This window comes from Anabrus simplex, chromosome 4 (assembly GCF_040414725.1).
Source record: "Anabrus simplex isolate iqAnaSimp1 chromosome 4, ASM4041472v1, whole genome shotgun sequence".
NCBI lineage: Eukaryota > Metazoa > Arthropoda > Insecta > Orthoptera > Tettigoniidae > Anabrus > Anabrus simplex.
The window spans coordinates 332400480-332425317 of NC_090268.1; the positions used below are offsets into that span (position 1 = coordinate 332400480).

A 24838-nucleotide genomic window follows, 5' to 3' on the forward strand; every position below is an offset into this window, starting at 1 on the left:
AGTGATAAATAATGTTTCTGTCATGCGGCAGCCATACTTAGGCGTTGTTTAACCGTAGACTTTGTCTAAACCCCGTTTCTGCAATCGGCCCATAATCCTTTTATGCTCTAGGTCATAATAATTCTTTGAACAAAAATGTCTTTCTGATAATTACATTGTATCCAACCGTACAACTTTCGGGATTCTTTTACACCAATAACCTGTACTTTTGTTGTACTAATGTTTGTAAATTAAAAGCAAGAATGACAAGTGCTGTGCTGTACATAAAAAAAAATTGGAATAGATTATTCTAATATGTTGCCTAGTAACCTCAATCAAGGAAATGCTGAAGATCAGTTATTCTTGTTTCAGGGTGTTCATTGTCGTAGGATGGCAATACGCGACGTGGGTTTGCGTCAACAGTTTGTAAATAAACATTATCTTGGCTACCCTGAACGACTGTGATAAATTTTGCTTCGTGGCATGATGGGTATGGCAAGATAGCATTTAATCAGAACGGAGCTGTAATTGAGCTGCTCTGAAAGAAAATATTGTGTACCTTATTTACACGGCTAATTTTTTTGGTAGAAATGGCTGCTGGAGGTGACTCTGTGAACTGTCAAAGGAAAGTAGCTTTGATCACCGGCATCACCGGCCAGGTAATTAGCGACACTCGATAATCCTAAATTACAGTCTTACCTTTACCCGAAGATGAGACAGAGGCGCAAATGTCATGATGCTGAACAGTGTCGTGATAATATTGGCGACATACGTATTTTCTTAGTAGACTGTCAGTTTTTCTTTGCTGCAGATTTACTTGTTTGTACGCAGAAACTGTATACGTCCACAATTTTGTATTTTATTCTTTCTGACTCAAAGAATCTTACATTGAATACCTAATGACATTGACATTCTTCATTCTAAGCCACTTATTCCTAACAGACGTCATCATCCATTACTATACTAATTTCTTCCGTTTGTACTAGTAATGTTTCTTGTAATTTTCATGACAGCTTTTTATAATTAGTATATGATCAACCAGCTGTTCTGTCCATACTATGATATCGGTGTATGCATGGTGGGGATAATCGAGCAAATTACACATTGCTACTCCATTTGCTTTGCTACAAAGGGGCATAATTGCCAAACAACATAGTCAGTGGATTTTCACCAAGGTGGCAGTGGCTTGATGTGTGTGTAATTTTTGAAATGATAAGTTCTGTCCCCACAGTTTGAATTCCGTTTAAAACTGGAGGCTGTTTTGCTGTGATCGTGATATCAACAGTCGTGTTAAATTACACATTCTCATTTTGCTTAATGTTGCTGTAATTTGAGTCAATTTCTTGGTTGTCATACTACCACCTCAAATAGAATGCATGCTGTGGCGACTATGAGACTCCTAGCTGAGTTTGGCATTGCTTCCTTTTATTTACACCAGGCTTCAAGTTTTATATTTCATAGCCAACCTCGATTTTAGTTGTTTAGTGATCTCAACAGTATTAGGTTCATGAAGTCTTTGGAGTCCAATATTCACACCCTCTGTGGTGTTACCTGTTCTTTTGCTGATACTTTCATTCTTCAAAGGGTTGGGCCTCTTTCTCCTGAGATTATAGTTAAGGTGGTGGTGGTGTTGTAATTATTGTTTTAAATGGAAGTACAACTAGGCAACCATCCTCTATTAACACTAACCAGAGGGCAAAAATGGAACGGATCTTACACTTCAAAAAATGAAGGTATCGGCTAAAGAAAGACGAGGACCACAAGGGCGTAACAATGAAAGTTTCCCTAGGTCTCAATACCTGATACTGTCAGGGTCAGAAAAGAAACAAGAGTTGACCAAAGGAGGTTTGATAGGATAGATAAAAGTGAGGAGGTGGCACAAGTAAGTTGAAGCAATGCCAGGACTCAGCTGAGGGCCCTGTGGTTGCCAACCCACGCTCCCAAGTTACGAGTCCCTGGGTCTCTTAGTCGCCTCTTACGACGGGCAGGGTGTACCGTGGGTGTTATTCTGCCACCCCCACCCACAGTAGAGATTATAGTTAAGAGGGGATAGTTATTCTGTTGTTCCTCCCCTTAAAACATTACTTCAGGAATACCATCTTGGGAGTAGGTAAGTAATAAAACATTTTCTTTTTAAATTCTTACATACTGGGAGGGTTTTTTTCAAGCAAGGAAGCAAACGAACAAGCCTAAGTTTTACATGACTCTATTGATGATGTGATCCTAGCCACAAGACATCCATTGTTAGGTAGAGTTTGAATCACAGGCACTTGACTTTTCATTGGCCAGGATTTGAACTGCAGCTGCCGTGGTGAGAAGCCAGTGACATGTTTTTCTTTACGTGGGAACTTTGTTCTCTTATATGTGAGAACGCTGTTCTTTTTCCCTTAATTAATATGAACTTCGTTTTGTCCCTAAGGTAGGTCAACAATCTCTTCCGTATAGTCAGACTATAAATGATAATGATGAAAAGTTGTCTATCTTCTCTATCTGTTCATTCTGCTATAAACTCTCACTGCAGCCTGGTTATTTAACTTTTAACTGTTTGGGCTATCACTTGTTGATGAGTATGGTTGATGTCTTCCGTGGGTACCATTAGTTGCATCACTGTACTCTGAGGTGGCTATAGAGTCCTATTTTAGAACAAACTCTGCCGTATCGGTGACAGACATTTTCGAGGTCAAGAGCCAGTTGCTAAGGGTTGCTGCTCCTGAGGAGCACTCACTCTTTCCTATATTTATGTTTCTCAGGTTCGAGTCTGTTTTACTCTTCTAAAAGTTGAGGACCTTCACGGACAAGTTAATGCCATGTAAGGTGGTTGGAATCCCGTGGCCTTCCAGTTGGTGGATCTTATTTGGCATTTTAAAATTATGAACTTCAGAATATCTTTGTAGCATATCCTCTGGCCTCACTGATGTCTTCGGCTATCCTACAACTGAGGATTCGTGAACCTCTTTACTTACTTACTCCTCGGCGCTACAGCCCTTGTAGGGCCTTGGCCTCTCTGACGATTGTAGTCCATTTTTCACGATCTTCTGCACGCCTCCTCCATTTTCTAATTCCCATCTTTCTTAACTCCCCCTCCACATCATCCAGCCATCTTTTCCGGGGTCTACCGGGCGAGTTGGCCGTGCGCGTAGAGGCGCGCGGCTGTGAGCTTGCATCCGGGAGATAGTAGGTTCGAATCCCACTATCGGCAGCCCTGAAAATGGTTTTCCGTGGTTTCCCATTTTCACACCAGGCAAATGCTGGGGCTGTACCTTAATTAAGGCCACGGCCGCTTCCTTCCAACTCCTAGGCCTTCCTATCCCATCGTCGCCATAAGACCTATCTGTGTCGGTGCGACGTAAAGCCCCTAGCAAAAAAAAAAAAAAAAAAAAAAAAAATTTCCGGGGTCTTCCTTTCCATCTTCTACCACCTGGATTTCCCTTATAGATCTTCTTGACAACCCTATTATCTGGCATTCTCTCCACGTGTCCCAACCACCTTAATCTGTTGCTTTTTATTTCGGTTACGATACTTGGATGTCGATAGAGTTCTTCCAATTCCTTGTTTTTCCTTATTCTCCACAATTCCCCTTCCTTCACTGGGCCAAAAATCTTTCTCAGTATTTTTCTCTCCCATTTGTTTCAACAGTTCTTCATCTACTTTGGTCATTGTCCATGTTTCAGAGCCATAAGTTACCACTGGTCGTAATACTGTTCGATAGACTGTCAACTTTAATCTTCTACCAAGGCTGTGTGATCTAACCACTTTCAATAAAGCTAAGTAAGCCCTATTGTCACCAGCACTCCTAAATAGTTAAACTTTTCACATCTCTCGTAGTTAATCCCATTTAATTTTATGCACTTGTCTTCCCTTACTACGGTCCTCCTAGATGCAAACAGGTAATGAGTTTTGGCATTATTCACTCTTAGGCCCATTTCACCTCCTTCCTTTTCTAATCTATCCAGTCCTTCCTCTAGGTCTTTCAATCTTCTAGACAGCATATCAACATCATCAGCATAAGCCAGATTCTGTGTTACACGATTGAACAGCGTACCGCCTGGATTACTGACCTCCACCTTTCTCATCACATGCTCCAAAACCACATTGAAGAGCAGGGTAGATAACACATCCCCTTGCTGCAAACCTTGGTTTACTTCCAACTCTTTAGTAAGATTTCCTTATATTTTAACCATGCATTTAGTACCTGTTAGGGTCATTTGTACCAGTCTTATCAATTTAGTTGGGAACTCCATGTCCATCTTGTTTGATACAGTTTCCTCCATTTCGCACTATCATAAGCCCGCCGAAAATCCACAAACAGCTGATGCACATCCATATTATATTCATAGCATTTCTCCATTATTTGCCTGACAGTGAAGATGTGATCTGTTGTTGATCTACCCTGTCGAAAGCCACTTTGGTAGTCTCCTAGTATCTGCTCAAGCAGTGGAGTGAGGCTCATAGACAAAACCTTGGCTAAGGCCTTATAGACCACACTAAGCAAAGATATACCTCTATAATTTTCACAATTTGCTTTATCTTTCTTCTTATGAATTGGGCAAATAATTGCTAAGCTCCAATGCTCTGGCATTTGTTCTGTTTCCCAAACTTCCACAATTAGTTGGTGCACAAGTTGCATCAACTGTTCACCCCCGTATTTAATCATCTCAGCTGAAATGTTATCACTTCCTGGAGCCTTATTATTGTTCAAGTACTTAATTGCCGTCCTCACTTCTTCTACAGATGGTACAGGCACTGGTTTTAAATCTAGGCTAGGATCCTGCCAAGGCTGCCCATCCTGTTCTTCCAATCTCACCATCTCTGCAGCCACATTCAACAGTTCACTAAAGTATTCCGCCCATCGGTCAAGAATCCGGTCTCTTCCCCCAATCATGTTTCCTTCTTTATCTCTACAGAATACAGCATGTGGTTGAAAACCTTTCTGTACGTCCTTTATTTTCCCATAGAACTTCCGTACTTCTTGCATATCATATTGTTCCTCCAAATCTGTAATCCATTTCCTCTCTGTCTCTCTCTTCTTTCTCCTACAAATTCTGTCTGCCTCTTTCCTCTTCTTCCTAAATTCTCCTACATATGTTCTTGTTTTCCTGCTAAACATTTTCTTCCTTGCTTCATTTCTCTCCTCAACTGCTCTTCTGCAATCATCATCAAACCATCCTTGCCTTTCAGTCTTTACCTCCACTCCTAGTACTTCATCCGCAGTTTCCTGCAATGCATCCCTCAATAAAATCCACTTTCCTTCAATGTTTTCCACTGCCCAGCTTTGTTGTTTAGCCTCCAATTTCTTCTCCATCCTGCATTCTTATAGTTGCACAGTTTCTTTATCTTTCAGTTTTGAGACCATATATCTCCTTGGAGCTTTCCCTTTCTTAGCAGATCTGTAAGTTGCAATATGTTGCCTGTATTTTACCCTACCAAGTAATGGTCCGAATCGCAATCAGCTCCCCTACAACTGTCAACTTGTAGTATGTCAGTTGCATGTCTCCTATCGATTACTACATGGTCTATTTGATTAAAGGTGACACCATCTGGTGAACACCAAGTGGCTTTCCATATATTCTTTCTCTGAAACCATGTACTCTTCACTACCATTGAGTTTCCCATGGCAAAATCAATTAGCCTCAGTCCATTATCATTTGACTCATCATGCAAACTTTCCTTCCCAACTGTCTCCCTATAGGCTTCTTCTTTACCCACTTTAGCGTTGAAATCTCCAAGTATGATTTTTACATCTTGTCTTGGGATGCATTCTATTTCTTGTTCCAATTGTCCATAGAACATATCTTTCTCTTCATCCTCAGCCTCTTCTGTAGGTGGATACACACACACAAGGGTGATATTGAAAAAATGGGCCTTCGTCCTTAGAGTGCATATTCTTTCATTTACAGGTTTAAAATTCAAAACTGCTGACTTATATCTGTCATCCACTAGGAAGCCTGTGCCACCTATTGTACCTCTGGCTCTGCCACTATGCAGAACTGTATATTTACCACTTCTAAAAACACCATTTCTTTTCCATCTGACTTCCTGAATTGCTGCTATTCTAATATTATATTTCTCCATTTCTTGTTCCAGATTGTTTAGCGCTCCTGGTTTATTCAGGGTTCGTACATTCCAGGTTGCTACATACATATCATATTTCAATTTGCATCTTCCATTTCCTCGCATGGGTCGTTTACCATTATCATCAGTCCGGCTATTCTTGTCTGTGAGTTTCGTAACGAGTTGTTTTTCCGATATAGGGTTGTTAGCCCCATGATCAACCCCCAACCTGGAGGACCAGGGTATCCCTCTTAGTCTGGCCTATCACCTATGACCTGTCCGGCTTGGGTGGCCCTACCAGGAGCTTATGCTCCCGCCGGCATAGCTCTCAGGATCACTTAGGCACACAAGCTCCCACGTCGCGACAAGATGAAGATACCAGCGTGGGAGCGTGATCCTCTTTGGAGGATGAAATTCTGACATATGGACAACGTGACCTATCCATCAAGTTTGATCATCATAGCTTCAATACGACATACATACGTCTTCATTATAGACTGTTTTGCCTTTCATGTTCAGTCTGCTAGCGTCTGTGATTGACTAAATGCTGCCTGTGTAACTAGCTCTGTGGCTGCATTTAGTTTGTTACCTGTTATCTTTAAGTCATTAGAAACTGAGTCTAACCATTGTTCTCTTGGTCTCCCTTGACTTCTCTTACCGTCCATGACTGAGTCTATTATTCTCAGGGTGACCTATCCTCCTCCATTTGCCTCACATGGCCCCACAACCGAAGCTGGTTTATATGCATAGCTTCATCAGTTGAGTTCATTCCTAAATTAGCCTTTATCTCCTCATTCTGAGTGCCCTCCTGCCATTGCTCCCATTTATTTGTTCGGACAATCATTCTCGCTACTTTCATGTCCACCCAGTTTTCACTCCCATGAAGCAAAGTTGGTCTGAAAACGGACCAGTGTAAAGATAGTTTCGTCTGGAGATTACTTCTTTCTTAAGAATACTGTTGATTGCAAGTGCAAACTCACTGCATTAGTTTTGCTTGACCTTGATTCAATCTCGTGTACTATGCTACCATTGTGGGAGAATACTCATCCTAAATTATCTACTTGTTCCAGCTTTGTATTCCCAACTTAACATTCGGTTCTTTTAGGTTTCTTACCTTCTGACATCACTTTAGTCTTGACAAGGCTGATTTTCATATCATACTCATTGCATGTGTCTTCACGTTCCAAGATATTAGATTGCAGGCCAGGCTGAGTGGATCAGATGGTTGAAGTGCTGGCTTTCTGACCCCAACTTAGCAGGTTCAATCCTGGCTCAGTCCGGTGGTATTTGAAGATGCTCAAATATGCCAGCCGTGTGTCGGTAGATTTACTGGCATGTAAAAGAACTCCTGTGGGACTAAATTCTGGCACCTCCTCTCCAAAAGCCATAAAAGTAGTTAGTGGGACATAAAGCCAATAACATTATTATTAGATTGTAGGCTTTCAGCACAGTCTATCATTAAGACCAAGTCAGTGACATAGGCCAAACTGCTTACTACATTTCCTTCTTCTTCTTCTTCATAGTACCGTATCAGGTCCCCCTGACATTGGCGATCACTGTGGCGAATGCAGTACGATCTCTTGCTAGGTGGAAAAGTCTTTCAACACTGTGAATTCCAGTCCATTCTTTGATGTTTCCAAGCCTTGATGTTCGCCTCCTCCCGACACCTCTTCGACCTTGTATTTTGCCTTGTACAATCCGCTGTAAGATGAGGTAACGGTCATTTCTAAGGATGTGGCCAAGGTAAGAGATCTTCCGGAGTTTTATTGTTTGAACAAGTTCCCGACTTGCTTTTGCCCTTCTGAGTACTTCTTGGTTCGTTAATTGTGCAACCCACGAAATCCTGAGCATCCTACGGTGGATCCACATTTCAAAGGCTTCCAAGCGTTTCACTGATATATTCTTGAGAGTCCATGTTTCCACACCTTATAGCAAGGCTGACCATATATAGCACTTGACCATCCTCTGTCTAAGTTTTAAATTTAAGTAGTCATTGCAAAAGAAAGATTTCATTTTTGTAAATATTTTTCGTGCTATTGCTATCCTCTGTTTCACTTCTTTCTCGGGATCAAGTTGTTCAGTGACAATGGCACCCAGATATTTAAAAGTGGTTACTCTCTCAATCTGTCGGTTGAAGATTGCCTCAGCATTGGCACGTCTGCTGAAGATCATGAACTTAGTCTTGTTTACATTTATTTTTAGTCCCAGGTCCTCACTTACTACACTAATATTATTGAGCAGGAGTTGGAGACCTTCAAAATTGTCACACAAGATGACTGTATCATCCACATATCTTATGTTGTTAATTATGCCACCATTTACTTTTATTCCATATTGTTGATTTTCTAAAGCCGTTTTGAAAATTTTATCTGAGTAAAGGTTGAATAACAATGCAGACAAAACACAACCATGTCTAACTCCTCCTTGGATTTCCATCTAACTTAATCCCTCCCTACCACTTTATACCTTTCAGTAGATGATCCCTGTAAACTATGAACAACAAAGTTGACAGATTACAGCATCGTCTTAACTTCTGTAAATACCTAGAACCAAGAACTCATTCTACCATCAATTCTGACTGCAGCCCATTTGTCAACATAAATGCCTTTGATTGATTTCAATAATCTATCCTTAATTCCACAGTCCTCCAGTACTGCAATTGCAAGTAATCAGCTTCATTTTCCGTATCAAAATCTAATCACTAAATTTTACACTGTTGAGATTCTTCCACCGTTTTGATACTTCATTTTGCCTTTTGGCAATTTTTTTATTTATATGTCAACAGTACATGTTTCGTTCCTTATTTAGGAACATCCTCAGCTGTTATAGTGGCTTAGGTGAATGGTTAAGATTTTAAACATAGATTTACAAATACATTGATTCACTTAAAAACTAAATACGAATTAAGATAGATGATATTAAAAACCATGTGGGGTTAGTGTGTTACTGGTATGAGAGCAGATGATTACATGGTTGATTGACTTAAAACTATGTCTATTCATTAGAATAGTTGTTCAAAAAATTTTCCACTTTGTTACATAAAATTTCTGTATGCAATTAAAATTATTTATAAAATGTTTAACTTCATAACATTGTTCGAATTGTTGAAAGTTTTTCTTCCTTTCCTTCCAGGTAAGTTGTTGTATGTTGTGTGCTTGCTGAGGCTCCCTTCACATTAATAGATCAGCAATCAGCTCCAAAGTTTCCACATTAGACTCAATCAAAAGCACTATAAGCAAGCACACAACATACAACAACTTACCTGGAAGGAAAGGAAGAAAAACTTTCAACAATTCGAACAATGTTATGAAGTTAAACATTTTATAAATAATTTTAATTGCATACAGAAATTTTATGTAACAAAGTGGAAAATTTTTTGAACAACTATTCTAATGAATAGACATAGTTTTAAGTCAATCAACCATGTAATCATCTGCTCTCATACCAGTAACACACTAACCCCACATTGTTTTTAATATCATCTATCTTAATTCGTATTTAGTTTTTAAGTGAATCAATGTATTTGTAAATCTATGTGTTTAAAATCTTAACCATTCACCTAAGCCACTATAACAGCTGAGGATGTTCCTAAATAAGGAACGAAACATGTACTGTTGACATATAAATAAAAAATTTGCCAAAAGGCAAAATAAAGTATCAAAACGATGGAAGAATCTCAATAGTGTAAAATTTAGTCCTCCAGTACGGCGAACATCTTTTGCCTTGGTATTCTGTCATATGCTTTCTCTAGATCTATGAAACATAAACATAACTCTCCATTTCTCTTGTAGCATTTTACAATTTTCTGGCATATACTGAAAATCTGTGGTCGAAAACCATACTGGTTTTCATCCAAGTTACTCTTAATCACTGATCACACCCTCCCTTCCAAAATGTCAGTAAACTCCTTTTCTTGTACACTGATCAATGGAATACCTCTATAGTTGTTGCAATCCTTCGTGTTCCCTTGCTTATAGATAGTTGCAGATGCTAATCTTATTACTCTATGAAGCCATTTTATCCCTACTTTCCCTCTGTATTTCACCATTTCAGGTCTAATTTCATCTATTCTTGCTGCTTTATGACAATTGAGTTTAATTACCATTCTTTCCACTTCCTCCAGAGTAAATTCACAAACATCATTGTATTACTATGCATGAGCTCGGTTGTTTGTGATATCACTAGAAAGATTTCCTTTTATGTTTAAAAGATTTAAAAAAATTTCTCTCACCTGTCTGGTGATTCCGTGGGAACTATTATGAGTTCACATGATTTACTCAAAACAGTATTCATTTCCTTTTACCCTCCCTTTCTGAAAATCCACAGCCTGTTTTCAGTCATTCGACCGGGTCAGGAATGGAATGAATGAAGCCTCCATCTAGTGGCGAGGATAGGAATTGTGCCGGCTGCCGAAGCCTGTTGCACTCATCTGGGGCAATGATTAATGAATGACAGATGAAATGAAATGATATTGGAGAGTGTTGCTGGAATGAATTATGACAGGGAGAACCGGAGTACCCAGAGAAAAACCTGTCCCGCCTCCGCTTTGTCCAGCACAAATCTCACACGGAGTGACCAGGATTTGAACCATGGAATCCAGTGTTAAGAGGCCGGCGTGCTGCCGCCTGAGCCACGGAGGGTCCCTCCCTCTCTTTTTAAGATTCTTTATTACTGTCCAGAAAGGTTTTCCTGCCGCCTGATCTAGCCTAAATTTTTATATTATGAATTTCCAGGTTATTACCAAAAATCTTCCCACTACTTCTTGGATTCAACAATTATTTGTTTTTGTGTGTTTCATTCACCTATGTACAATTCCCTGTCTACGTCAGTCCTTGTTTGGAGCCTTTTACATTTAAAAGCTCCCCTCACTTCATCGTTCCACTAAGATGTATGCTTTTCCCCACTTTACACACGATTGTTCCTAGGCATTCCCTTGCTGTTTCTATTACAGCATCCCTGTATGTCACCCATTCTCTTCTTATATCCTGAACCTGCTATCTATCTATTGTTTTGGACCCTTCACTTATCATATCCATGTACTTCTGTCTGATTTCCTCCTCCTTGAGATCTTCTACCCTTATTTGTCTGCAGATAAGATTTAACTTTCTCTATCCTAGGCCTAGAGATATGGTACATCACTACAGATCAGATAATAGTCTGTTATCAACAAGTAATCTCTGAAATACCTTCACATTCCTAACAGATTTCTTGAATTCAAAGTCGGTTGTGATATAGTCTATTATGGATCTGGTGCCCCTACCGTCCCATGTGTAGTGGATAGTAGCCTTACGCTTGAAGAAATTATTCATAAGTGCTAATCCTATACTAGCACAGAATTCCAGTAAATGCTTCACATTCGTATTAGGTTCAATATCTTCCCTGCAATTACCCATTACTTTCTCACATCCTTCAGTTCTATCTCCAACTCTCACATTAAAATTGTCCATTAGCACTATCCTATCCTTGCTGTTGATCCTGATTACGATGTCACTCAGTGCTTCAAAAAACTTGTCAACTTCATCATCTGCACCTTCAGATGGGGAGTAGACTGAGACAGTTCTTGTCTTAACTCCTCAAACAGCTAAATCTGCCCACGTCATTCACTCATTTACAGTATGTGCCTAACAGAAAATATGGTGCATGCAGTAGTATTCCTGATGAACAGTCCTACCCCACACTCTACCCTCCCCGTTTTCAAACCTCTTAAGAATACTTGAGGATCTCCTATGTCTTTCTCGTTATCTTCCATTAGCCGAATATCATTAACTCCTAACAACATTCAGACTCATCCTCTTTGTTGACTCAGCCAGTTTTACTTTCTTCCATAAGCCCCTTTAATATTTATACCTCCCCATCAAATTTTGTTTTCCAAGTTGTTTTTCAAGGAGTCCCTCGCCTGACAGATGGATGTGGGACTCTGTTACTCTCATAGTCCCAAGCAGGGGCAAAGCGTCAGGGGAGACAGGGTAGACAGCGTGTACCCTTAACATTTTGTGAACGAAATATTGTCTAGTTAATTAAATTATTTTTAGAACATTAATTATTTCCACATACATGACATTATTGTATTTCCCGCTTTACTTATTTTCGCACGGCACGGGCCAGTTAAAAGAAGCACGTGCAGTAGGCAAAAGTAGACGCTGTCCATTCTGTCTTTGTTCCCTTTGATTTTCAAGGCTTTCAGATAGAGCAGCACTAACGCTATCTGTAGGTGCTGACTATTGAACTATGACTTTCCTATAGCGAGATGTCTCCGCCCAGCAGACAGACTTGCCAGCGTCTCTTCTTGCTCCCATTGGCTAGTATTTGAATCTCAGTTATAAAATAATATTCAATTACGAAGTATAGCAAATTTACACCTAATATGTGAATGATAGCATGAAAACCCTTCAAGTACATGCAGTTTCTTGCCCGCCAATATTAGTTACAGTATTATAACCCCAACAACTATTGGCTTACATTCTTAGTAATGAACTCCAGAGTATGCATACGGAAACAACCTCGCTTAACTTGATGCTGTCTATTCCGTAAACCATCAGTTTCTAGTGAACGCGTTATGAGTGCCTTGAAACGAATCAAAACCTATTTAAGGAATTCGATGACCAACCAGTAACTGTCCAACGTGGGAACTCGAACAAGACGGCTGACTTCAAGACGGGAAATGAACTCATTTACAAAATATTTTTTAAGGCGACGTATGAAAATCTATTTATTATTTCTCTTATTAAATCTATATAACAATGAATTATATTGCTATTTACTTTTTATTCTAAAAGTATGTTGTTATTTGACAACTCCCCGCTGCCTGTTTAGTCTATATTTAAAAATAAAACGGGTGCGCGTAGGGTTATAAGTTGTTATATGGTTTGTCATAGTTTCAGAGTCATTAATATATTATTGAATACAGATCAGTATGCGTCGAAATGAAAATTCAATATATAACTTATGATTAAAACAGTTTAAGTAAAAAAATAAATCTGTCTACCCCTTTATTACGTTCACGCTTCGCCACTGGTCCCAAGGCTTGCTTAAAATGTTCTGAGACCAGTAGGATGGTACCCTATTTATACATAGTCCCATTGAGGATCTCTCCTCTAATGGGTTAGGGACCACAGGGGGATTGTATAATCCTAGCCGCCTGAGCACAAGGATACAGATCTCCAGGTTATAAGTCAGAATTGACAGAGGATAAATTTTGAACTTTTTTTAGGACTTAGCAGTTGAGGCTTTCACGGCCGGGGTTTTGAAGAATGTCTGTGTTTTCCGGGCTTATAAGTCATGGTCTAGGAACATATGATGATCCTGACATTTTACCGAAGATTGCGTTCGGCATCCTCAAGGGTTACAAATGTCTTCGATGGCTACGAACCTCTTAGTGGAATGGAATGGTGTCAGAATTCCACCTCAATATATAGTGCAGGCTGTGATCTGCCATAGTGGGTGGGGGGTCTCTGTTCTGTGGCCAGTGATAGTGCAGGCTACTGTGCACTGCTCGCCTTTTGGTCCGCCATGGTGGGCGTGTTGTCACTAAGTGGCTGTTCTTTGTGCAATGATTAAAGCTGTGTGGTGCCCAGCATTGGTTGACCTTCTTGGTGGAGACAGGCAACTGATCACCTGTTGCTTTTTCTGGCCTGTCATGGCCACCGTATCCGTGTCCTCCAGGATTTAAGGTTTTCAGGACTGGAAACCAGGCTTTGTTGACCCGTTCACATCCCTCTCTGAGAGCTTCGTAGCCATCAAAGTCGTTCGGAACCCTTGAAGATACCAATATAAATGGTCCGTTATTGGACATTATAAATTTTCCAGTTAACTTATTCCTGGTTGCCAGCGTTTTGCCCCTGTGTGCTAGGTTGGGCTCATCAGTTGGTACCTAGCACACCTACCAAGGCGCATGGCCAGTGCATACCGTGGAGGCCACTGCGTAGGCTACTTGGAGCCACCAGCAGTGCCAATGCACTATGAGAGACTTTGTCTCATTACCAAAAATTGATGCCTGCTTGGCCATCAGATGATATAGATGTTGATTCCCATAGGGAATCTGAAATATTTTTCCTGAATGAGTAAATTTATAATACCAACATAATGGTCCGTTATTGGACATTATAAATTTCCCAGCTAACTCATTCCTGGTTGCCGGCGTTTCGCCCCAGTGTGCTAAGTTGGGCCCTTCTGTTGGTAAATAGCACATTCACTAAGATGCATGGCCATTGCATACTGTGGATGCCACTGCGTAGGCTACTTGGAGCCACCGGCAGTGCCAATGCACTATGAGAGACTTTGTCTCATTACCAAAAATTGATGCCTGCTTGGCCATCAGATGATATAGATGTTGATTCCCATAGGAAATCTGAAATATTTGTCCCGAATGAGTAAATTTATAATACCAGTATAAATGGTCCATTATTGGACATTATAAATTTTCCAGCTAACTCATTCCTGGTCGCCCTTGAAGATGTCAAATGCTGCCTGTGGTAAAATGTCGGGACCGTCATGTGCTCGTAGACCACAGCCTACAAGCCTGGAAAATACAGTCCCTCATTTCTGTCTAGATTCTGGATTTGATAGAAGAAACTGAATGCTGTTTTCATCCTCTTCTGCTCTCACTTGGAGGAAATTAGATTGTAGGCCTACCAGTAAGAAAACTGATATGAATCTAAGTCCTTAGGGCATCCACCTTTAAACCTTATTCTTGTTTAGAAACAGTCACTTAATGAAAGCATTTGGCATGTATACATTTCGAGTTGCGACAAATTGCTGAAAGTAATATTAATTACAATAAATTAAGTATATATTTCGGTTCCACCTATTCAGTACAAGAATATGTGATATAACAATATTACTGAGAGAGAAGAATTTCATATTGGTTATCATATTGGCTATCATGTTTACGTGAGTTACATCCCATTCATGATATTCTTGTTTTGAATAGGTGGAACCAAAATATATACTTTATTGTAATCTCAGTTCAGTAGGACCAGTATGAAATTCTTATCTCTAAGTCATATTGATTACAGTAGTAACCAAATTAAGCCTAACATTTTTCATTGTTTGAAATCTAGGATGGTTCATACTTGGCGGAGTTCCTTTTGGGTAAGGGCTATCATGTTCATGGTGTTATTCGCCGTGCCAGCACCTTCAACACTGGTCGCATCCAACATTTGTATGCTGACACCAAGTCTCATCGACAGGAGAGGATGAAACTTCACTATGGTGATCTGACAGATAGCAGTTGCCTTGTTAAGATCATAAGTTCTGTGCGTCCAACAGAAATTTATAATCTTGCTGCACAAAGTCATGTCAAAGTAAGTACATTGAAGAATCAGCTAGTTAGTCAAGGTATAATAGACAAGTAGGATTATTTAGCTGTTATCAGAGATCATATGAGGTGCAGTTTATTTTGAGAATGAAAGTGAGGCTATGAACTTTGAGAGTAGATGGTTCTGATTTTTGGATAAGACAGGAACTCTTCTTACTGTAGTATGTTACCTGGTTCAGAAGTGTCCGGCTCCATGTCTAAATGGTTAGCATGCTGGTCTTTGGTTCAAGAAGTCCTGGCCTTGATTCCCAGCCGGGTTGGAGATTTTAACCTTCATTAGTTAATTCCGACGGCTCGGGAGCTGGGTGTGTGTGTGTTGTATTCAGTATTAGAATTCGTCATAGGTAAGGCCCCATTCTCACAGATGTGCCCACGAACCTGTTACGCTGGCGTATTGCAGGGGGAGAGGTGATACTCCCACGTGGCGTGTCCTAGGTGGCGGATAGGGGGGTCCTAACCGGTTTGCCGGCGGATTTGAGGGAAATAAAATACCTCTCGCGGATCAAACACACAACCACCTGTGGGTGGGGGACGCCGACAAAGAATACACCCACGGTATCCCCTGCCTGTTGTAAGAGGTGACTAAAAGGGGCGACCAAGGGATGATTGTCTTGGAACCATGAAACTACTTGTGATTAGTACCACCACGCGGAGAGCATCATGGGTCGCTTTTACTTGCGCGTAGTACCACTATATTAGGTACCAAATAGGTTTGTGATTAGTAGCACACAGGAGCACCGTGCAGTCGGCTTTTGCAGTACCTGTGATTAGTACCACCATACGAGCAGGACCATGGGATGATAACTACCATGTTTCTGCCTTGCCTGTGATTAGTACCCACTATATGAGGAACACCACGGGATAGGGGAAGGTCCCTGTGGTTAGTACTCTTATGTGATGAACACCATAGGTTTGCGTTGCCTGTAAAAGGCGCCGCAAAGTGAGAAAAACATAGGTATGTATTATATGTCGAATTTCATAACCTCTGAGTAGTACACTAATGTGTGGAATACCGCAAGTCTCTGCTACTTTTGATTAGTACTGCAACATGACAAATACCATGGTTCTACTTTCCTAGCGATTAGTACCATTATGAGGGGCCGATAACTTGGATTTTGGACCCCCTTTAGACTACAAGCATCATCGTTTCAGTGTTATGCTATAGCAGCAGTCCCTTGGTCAGTAATCCTATTCTTTTACGTCAGTTTTTGTGAATGTAAATCATTGTGGGTCGCATCCACTGATTGTTTTAAATTCATGTCCGTCCATTCATTCTTCGTTCTTACGCTTTGAATTCTGGTCAGTGGAGAATTTTAGACTTTTAATTTGTCATTCCATTTCGTCTCATTTCTTACCATTAGGGGCCGATGACTTCGATGTTAGGTCCCTTTAAACAACAATCATCATCATCATCACAGATGTGCAGGTCGCCTAAAAGGCATCCACTCGAAAGATCTGCACCAGGTCTCTGCAGACGTCACACACTATTAATAGTAGTAATAGTAGTTCAGAAGTTATGAAAATCATCCCAGCCCAGAGATATTAATCATATTTCAAAAAGGAGAGCTATGGTAAATATAAACAGCATTGTTTTGAATAGCTGAAAAATGTGTTTTTATCTTCATTAGTTCCTTACTTACAGCTGTTTAAACCCTCAATCAGACCATTATGATTTTGCTAGCTGCCAACACATACACTATCTAATCAGAAGTAACTAGACAGTTACTTGAAACTGTCCTCTAAGTGTTTCTCAGGTATACTGAATAACAGTGGGCATTAATACTCTTGGACTAAATTACAGATCAAACTCTGTGGGTTTGACTGTCTACCAGGTTTCGGAACTTCTCTGGGGGAATAGCAGACCATTCATCCTGTAGTGCTCTAGCAAGCATATTTAGTGATCTGTCACATTTGGAGTTTAGACTGTAGTAACATTTTAGCTCATCCCTGAGGTGTTCGATAGGATTGAGTCCATTGCTGGAATCTTATTGACAACAAACTATTGCTTTATGGCAAGGAGTAGAGATGGGCAAAAAATAACACATCAGTTATTTTGGAACTGTTCCGGAAGTGGAACTGATTTTTAAATGAACAGTACGGCGGAGCATCCTGTTCCGAAAGAACTGTTTCGTGTCACCTGCACTCCAGCGAGATTGTTCTAGCAACATCCTGTTCCGAAAGAACAGTGTTCCGTGTCGCCCGCACTCAGCGGGATTGGTCTAGCAACACCCTATTCCTAAAGAACAGTGTTCCATGTCGCCAGCACTCCACCGAGATAGGTCTAGCAATATCCTGTTCCGAAAGAACAGTGTTCCATATTGCGTGCACTCAACTGGGTTGATCCAAGAGCAACACTAACGGTCTTGATTGGTCTAGGTATTTGAGAAACGCACGTGTTCCGCTGGTAGGCTGATTGTTCTTTGATTCTAGTCATTGGTGGCAATGAACAGCAGGTGAGCGTCAAGGGTAGGGGAAGGGATGCTATGAAATATGAAACTGTAAGAGGCGCGCATCTTAGTCAGCAGTTTGACAGATTGTGAATATGTGATAAGTGTGCATGACGCTCATTTTAAAAATCTTTGTTCATATGAATTCTCGCTGCGTTAAACAATGTGCCTCATCAAAACATTCTTTTACCGCGATTTACGGCTGTTGGTATTGTGCTATCCACCGTAATTTGTTCATTAGAAATGTTAGAAATAGACTATATACATACCTGTATCTATATAAAAACATGGCAGTGTCAATATACCAAATGTTATTGAACTAGGCCTACATGTTTCATATTTTCCAATACCTACCTGCCTTCTTTTGCCAGATAAAAACCTTAGTTCATCTATAATTATTTGGTTCTTCTGTCTCTTGAAACCAATGTATGATTAAATAAAGTTTATAAAATACCTGAAGCAATATATATTTAAGAACAGAACAAACCTAAAAAATAATTTAAGTAAGGTATTTTTTTTTTCTTTTTTCATATTTCATTAATACCCAATTTGTTGTGATAAAACCATGTTTCAACATTTTCTAGGGACAACAAAATTAATGTATGAAACCAGTGAGGAAACAACTTTCGAATGAGCATTTATGAGGTTCGTTGATATTTTCTAAATCCCCACTGCCTAAACCTTTGACTTATTTTGGAACTGTTATTCGGGACATAGTATTTTTTCGGAACAGAAACAACCAGTACTGTTCCAGAAAAACAACAACTTTGCCCATCTCTAGCAAGGAGCATTATTATGTTGAAACATACAGTGATTGTCACCAAACTAACAAACTAATCTTCTGCACATAGTTGGTCAGAATGTTCTTATCATCTTCGATGTGCTTTGTAGCATTACGAGAGGACCGAGTCCTTTCCATGAAAAATAACCCCCTACCCTGTCATCCCACCTGTATCAAATTTCACTTTGGGCACTGGCTGGCATATATCGTTTGCCTGACATTCACCTAACTAAACCTTTCCATCTGACTGAGACATGGTGTAGCATGATTTATCATTTCAAATCATTCATCTCTAGTTGTCTACAGAGCATTGAACACGATATGTAGCATTCACTGGCAAAATGTGCAGTTTATAAGTGGATGCCTGAGTCTTGAACCTCAGTCCTCGTATCTCCCAGTGCACTATCATTGTAGCTGCAGAATTCGTGGGTGATAGTTTCACACGGTCATGTAATTTTCCCATACTATCTTCTTCAATGCTTGATGGTCCCTGTTGGTCAACACTCTTTGCCTACCCAGCTGTGGTTTTGTTGCAGTTGTGCTTTCCTGTTTCCACTTTACAATCATATCCCTTACATCTGGCAGAAAATGTCCTAACTGATTGATTAGTGATATGGCAACCAATAACTATCCATGTTCAGAGTCACTGAACTCCTTTGCTCCACCCAGTCAGCCATGCCAGGAACTGCTACTGCTCGTTTACATTTGGTGTTCTGTCATTTGGCTCAGTCTCCAGGTACAGGAGTGTGCTAAATTTGTGACTGCTTAGTTAGTCGGTAAGCCCTTAGCATTCCATGGATTTATATATTTATTGTATTGTTTGTTTGGTCATGTTTATGTAGTTTAGTGTAGCATGGCATAACTTGTCGTGTGGTGTAAGTCATTTAATTTGTTTCATAGTTCATTACTGTATAGTACTTTTTCCTATCAGTGTTGGAGTCGACCAGGGATCAACACTCAACTCTTCTCTTTGTCTTATGCATGGATACAGTGATGGCTGATATTCAGACACCTCACCATGGACAATCTCGTATGCTGATGATGTGTTTCTTGCTGATTGAATCTGTCAGTCTTTAGAAGATCAGACAGAATCTAAGGTGGAAAGACTACAAGTGCGAAAATGGTGTACAGTAAGACTAAACTTCGACAAAAGCTGAATAGTAATTCTAAATTCCCATGGAGGGAATTAGATATTTTTCCACCAATAGAGCATATCAAAAATCAGATCAAAAATTAGATGTTGGCTTTTCAGGCGTTTGCTCTATTAACCAGCATCGAGTCTAGTGTCAGACCTAAGACGAAATGCTGGTTAATAGAGCAAACGCCTGAAAAGCCAACATCTAATTTTTGATCTGATAAAAGCTGAATATTCACAATGCTGCACATAAACCAATGATACCATTAGCATAGAAGGTCATCATTTCACAAAGACTATACGATTTAAATACCTCAGTTCACTTATCACCAGATGGACAGATGTTTCCAGATGCCCAAACACGGATTAATGCTGCTTGACTGAAATGGTGTCAAATCACTGGAGTGACTTGTGATAAGAAAATGCCTAACCTGACAAGGAAAGTATACAAGTCCATGGTTTACCCAGAAGCCCTGTACAGCTTAGAATAGTGGCACCAGGCGAGTTGGCCATGTGGTTAGGAGCGCGCAGCTGTGAGCTCGCATCCGGGAGATAGTGGGTTCGAACCCCACTGTCGGTAGCCCTGAAAATGGTTTTCTGTGGTTTCCCATTTTCACACCAGGCAAATGCTGGGGCTGTACCTAAATTAAGGCCACAGCCGCTTCCTTCCCATTCCTAGGCCTTTCCTGTCCCATCGTCGCCATAAGACCTATCTGTGTCGGTGCAACGTAAAACAAATAGGGGGGAAAAAAAAAAAAAAGAATAGTGGCCACTGTCAGAAAAGCACGAGCAGGCCTCTATATAATGGAGATGTCATTTTGGTCCATGGATGTTACAAGGCTAGACCACATCAAGAATAATGGAAGTGACACATTACAAATAAAATGCGGAAAGCATGGCTCAGGTGAATGGGCACGTCACTGGAAATGATGACAACTCCATGGCAAAAATGCTATTTTCATGTAAAACCAACCGAGGAAGAGATATTTTATGCTTTAGGCCCCTTCTGAAGCATCCCTTCCCAGTGACATTGTTTGGAGAACATATAGCTTAAATCCTACTTGACCTTATTCTAAAGTGAAACACCAAGTTTCATTAAAACTCACTAGCCCATTTTCTACACAGACAAATATTAAATTGAACACGACATGACCATTGCAATGATGTCAGTATTCTTATCAGAATACAATATTTACTGTCTGCGATGCTGTGGTTAAAACCAATGCTATCATATGAAATGCTTCATCAGATGAACAAGGGCACAGTTTCTCATGTTTCATGTACAGTACTACACTGGCATTCTAACAGTGTCAAATTTTAGAGCTGGAATGATCCAGTCACAGACAGAGATGAACACTGCTCTAAGCAAAATAATTCTGGATTAATGAATTCTTTTGTCATAGCCGTTACGGTAAAATGGTATAAGACATAAATTATTGGAAATTGTATTCTAACTTTTATTATTTATTGATAGGACCACTAATAACATAGGTATTTGAAACTTACATTTTAAGCCTTCCTCTACACTCAACGTGAATAAAATTATTTATAGTCTAAAGTGTAGTGCCTTATTCTCCAACTTTACATACCGATTTCCATTATATTCTGTTCAACCATTTTCTCGTGATGCGCATACGTACAGACAGAGATGATGAAAAATTAAAAACTGCATTTCCTTCTTACTGTGGATATGTCCGATATACAGAAATACAAATATTTAAAATGATGAGCAATGTACAGACAAAACTAACTCTCTCTCTCTCTCTCTCTCTCTCTCTCTCTCTCTCTCTCTCTCTCTCTCTCTCTCACAAACACACATTTGAGGTGAAAGTTCTAGTTATTCACCCTATTTGTACAGTGACAGGGACTAGGATAGCAGCATGTATTAGAATAAAGGCAATAACTGGCCAGCTGGGGCTGTACCTTAATTAAGGCCAGGATCAATACCTTCCCATTTTCCCACTGAAAACCTTCCATGGGTTGGTGCAACGTTAAACCATTTGGGAGAAAAAAACAAAAAAACTGGCCAATGTTGGAAGAGAGAGTTCTGTGTAATGTCTTGAGCTAAAACCTTTTATTTATTATTAAAACAGTGTTTCTAATATGTGATTGACTCACCCCATGTAAAACCGGGCGAGCTGGTCATGCGGTTAGGGGCGCGCAGCTGTGAGCTTGCATCTAGGAGATAGTGGGTTCGAACCCCACTGTCGGCAACCCTGATGATGGTTTTCCATGGTTTCCCATTTTCACACCAAGCAAATGCTGGGCTTTACCTTAATGCCATGGCTGCTTGCTTCCCACTCCTAGTCCATTCCTATCCCATTGTCGCCATAGGGCCTATCTATGTCGGTGCGACGTAAAACAAATTGTAAAAAAGAAAAAAGCCCATGTATATCCAAGATATTTTGGTGTAAAATGGTGCCCATGAAATTATTGATCAGTCTTAAAAAGCCAGCAGGAAATATGAAAGAACATTGCATTAGAAGGTACTTTTGTAAACTAAAAGTAAGCATCAGATTCTGGAATATATAAGTTTAGTAGTTGAATAAACATTTAGCTGGAAAAATAGGTTGAATCTTATACATTTATGTAATCAGTAAATATATAGCAATTAGGTTAAATAGATTGAAAAAGAAAACATGATCCTTCAAAGTTTGAGATGAAATAAGCTACCTCTTCCAGCTTAACATAAATATTGATTTTAAAGCTTAGTTATCTTGTTTAATGATGTAATGAGCAGTATGGCTTTCGATATCTTCTCATTCAACACTGAAAGCAACTCTATTCTATATGCTAATTGATTAGTCCACTCCAGTACTTTTCTGAGAAAGATTTTTTCGATGAACTTCATCAATAGTATTTTATACTTTTTTTCACAGTCGTTGTTTTATTTCAGGTGTCTTTTGATCTCAGTGAATATACTGCTGAAGTTGATGCTCTAGGAACTTTAAGACTCCTGGATGCAATTAGAACGTGTGGCTTAGAAAGAGATGTCAAGTTTTACCAGGCTTCCACATCAGAACTTTACGGAAAAGTTCATGAAATTCCTCAGAAAGAAACTACACCATTCTATCCTCGATCACCTTATGGTAATTGTTTGTATTATGTTTTAAAATGAGAGTGCTAATATAAAATAATTATATAGTACATACATACATCTTCATTATAGACTGTTATGACTTTCAGCGTTCACTCTGTAAGCATCTGCGAGTAACCATTGTTGCCGTGGTCTCTATCTATTGTACTTCTCTTACTCTCCATGAACAAGTCCATTATTCTTCCTGGTAACCTATCCTTCTCCATTTGCCTCATATGATCCTACCACTGAAGCTGGTTTATGCATATGGCTTGAGTTAATTCCTTAGCCTTTAACTCCTCATTCTGAGTATCCTCCTGCCATTGTATCCACCTGCTTTTACCAACTTGCTACTTTCATGTCTGTTACTTCTAACTTATAAGATATCGTGAGTCCACCCAGTTTTCACTCCCATATAGGAAAGTCTGTCTGAATACAGACCGGTGTAAAGATAAATTTGTCCGGAAGCTGATTTCTTTCTTACATAATACAGTTCACACGTAAAAGACATGCCTGGCGGATCTCAGAATGTGACAAAATTCATGAAGAAAGACATCAGGCATGGTTAAAATTTCAAACACACAAAACAGAAGAAAGTGCAACCAACCTCAAAAATATCAGGAAAAAGTTCACACAAATTATCAGGCAAACCAAGAGACAATCACAGAAAGATCTAATCAACTCAATAGAAGAAAATTACCACAAAACCAATTCCAGAGACTTTTACAAATTGTTTGGAAGACAAGTTCAAAAATTTGCCCCTCCCACGCTAGTGCTGAAAAGTGAGGATGGAAAAAAGACACATAATGACAAGGAAAATGCCGAAATCATGGCAAAAGCATTCATTAAACTTTTGAATTGTGAAGAACCCCAGGAACTTTTAGCAATTAATACAGACACGCCCATCAAAACCCCGCCCGAACTCATAAACCCCCCAACAATCCAAGAGGTGGAAACAGCACTCAGAGAGTTGAAAAATTATAAGGCATGAGGAGAAGACCAAGTTTTTGCAGAAATGTGGAAATATGCCAGTGATACAGTTCGAACATCCTTACACATGGCCCTAACAAAAATCTGGATAACAGAAAAGTTCATTCAAGGTTATAAATTTCATAGTTGGTTCCGTATTGAGTTAGTTGCACTCAACCAGTAAGCTTGTTTCAAATTGTGCAAGGTTCATTTGGTTCCTATTGAATTGGGATTGCTCCTTTGTAACACAACAAGATTTCAATCTTCCACAAGATATGTCCAACAGTTTTGTCAACATTTAACTTCTGTTGTGGATTTATTGGACAAAATGATTCCCTCTGCGCCATTGTTGAACTTTATATCTTCTAGAACTTGATAGAAACATTGGACATTGTTTAAAATCTGACATAAACCAATTTTTAAATGTGCAACCTTGGACTATTCGTCAACTCGAGATTATTATAATTCAATTTTGAGATAATTATTGTGTAATATTGTAATTTTACCAGACATATACCAAAAGATTTTATTTGTCACTGTTCAACATAACTTTGCTACATCTACAACAGTTCATATTTTCACCATTTTATATGTATATCATTCCACCACATCCCCAGTCCATTCTTTCATCTCTTATCTCACCGCATAACTCTGTTTTAGAACTATGGTATACACTTATGTATCTTGGCTAGGCTGATGATGGTCCTTATAGGACCGAAACTAGTACCTTGTAATAGCACATTGTAATGTTTTTGTAAACATCGCATGATTGTCAAGTATTGAGAAGGTGGATTAAAAAAATTTTGTATTTATTTTATGTGTAACAGAAAAGTTCCCCAAACATTGGACCACACCCATAATCCACCCACTCCACAAAAAAGGAGATAAAAGTAATCCAGATTATTACAGAGGTATCTCTCTTAGGCATCGCCGTCTCGATCCTCCTATACTGCCTGCTCTATGCCCCTAGTTTAATACAAGAAGGCGTGACTACCGACATTTCTCCACGTCACCGTAAGAGTGCAGGAGGAGACGCACAATCTTTACTGACAGTGTGGGTGTAGCACTGTGTTATTGGTGCATG

The 24838-nt window shown here is 39.7% G+C and overlaps 1 protein-coding gene across 1 annotated transcript in view; it reads left to right on the plus strand.

Annotated features, from left to right (window-relative positions):
* Positions 1-397: 397 nt before the first annotated feature.
* The window catches only part of Gmd (GDP-mannose 4,6 dehydratase), a 110609-nt gene continuing 86168 nt past the window's right edge, over positions 398-24838 (plus strand). Inside the window, exons 1-3 of the mRNA XM_067146523.2 lie at positions 398-638; positions 15090-15332; positions 22606-22798. Coding sequence (XP_067002624.1) covers positions 570-638; positions 15090-15332; positions 22606-22798 — 505 coding nt within the window. The 5' untranslated portion in view covers positions 398-569. The remainder of the gene's footprint in view (positions 639-15089; positions 15333-22605; positions 22799-24838) is intronic.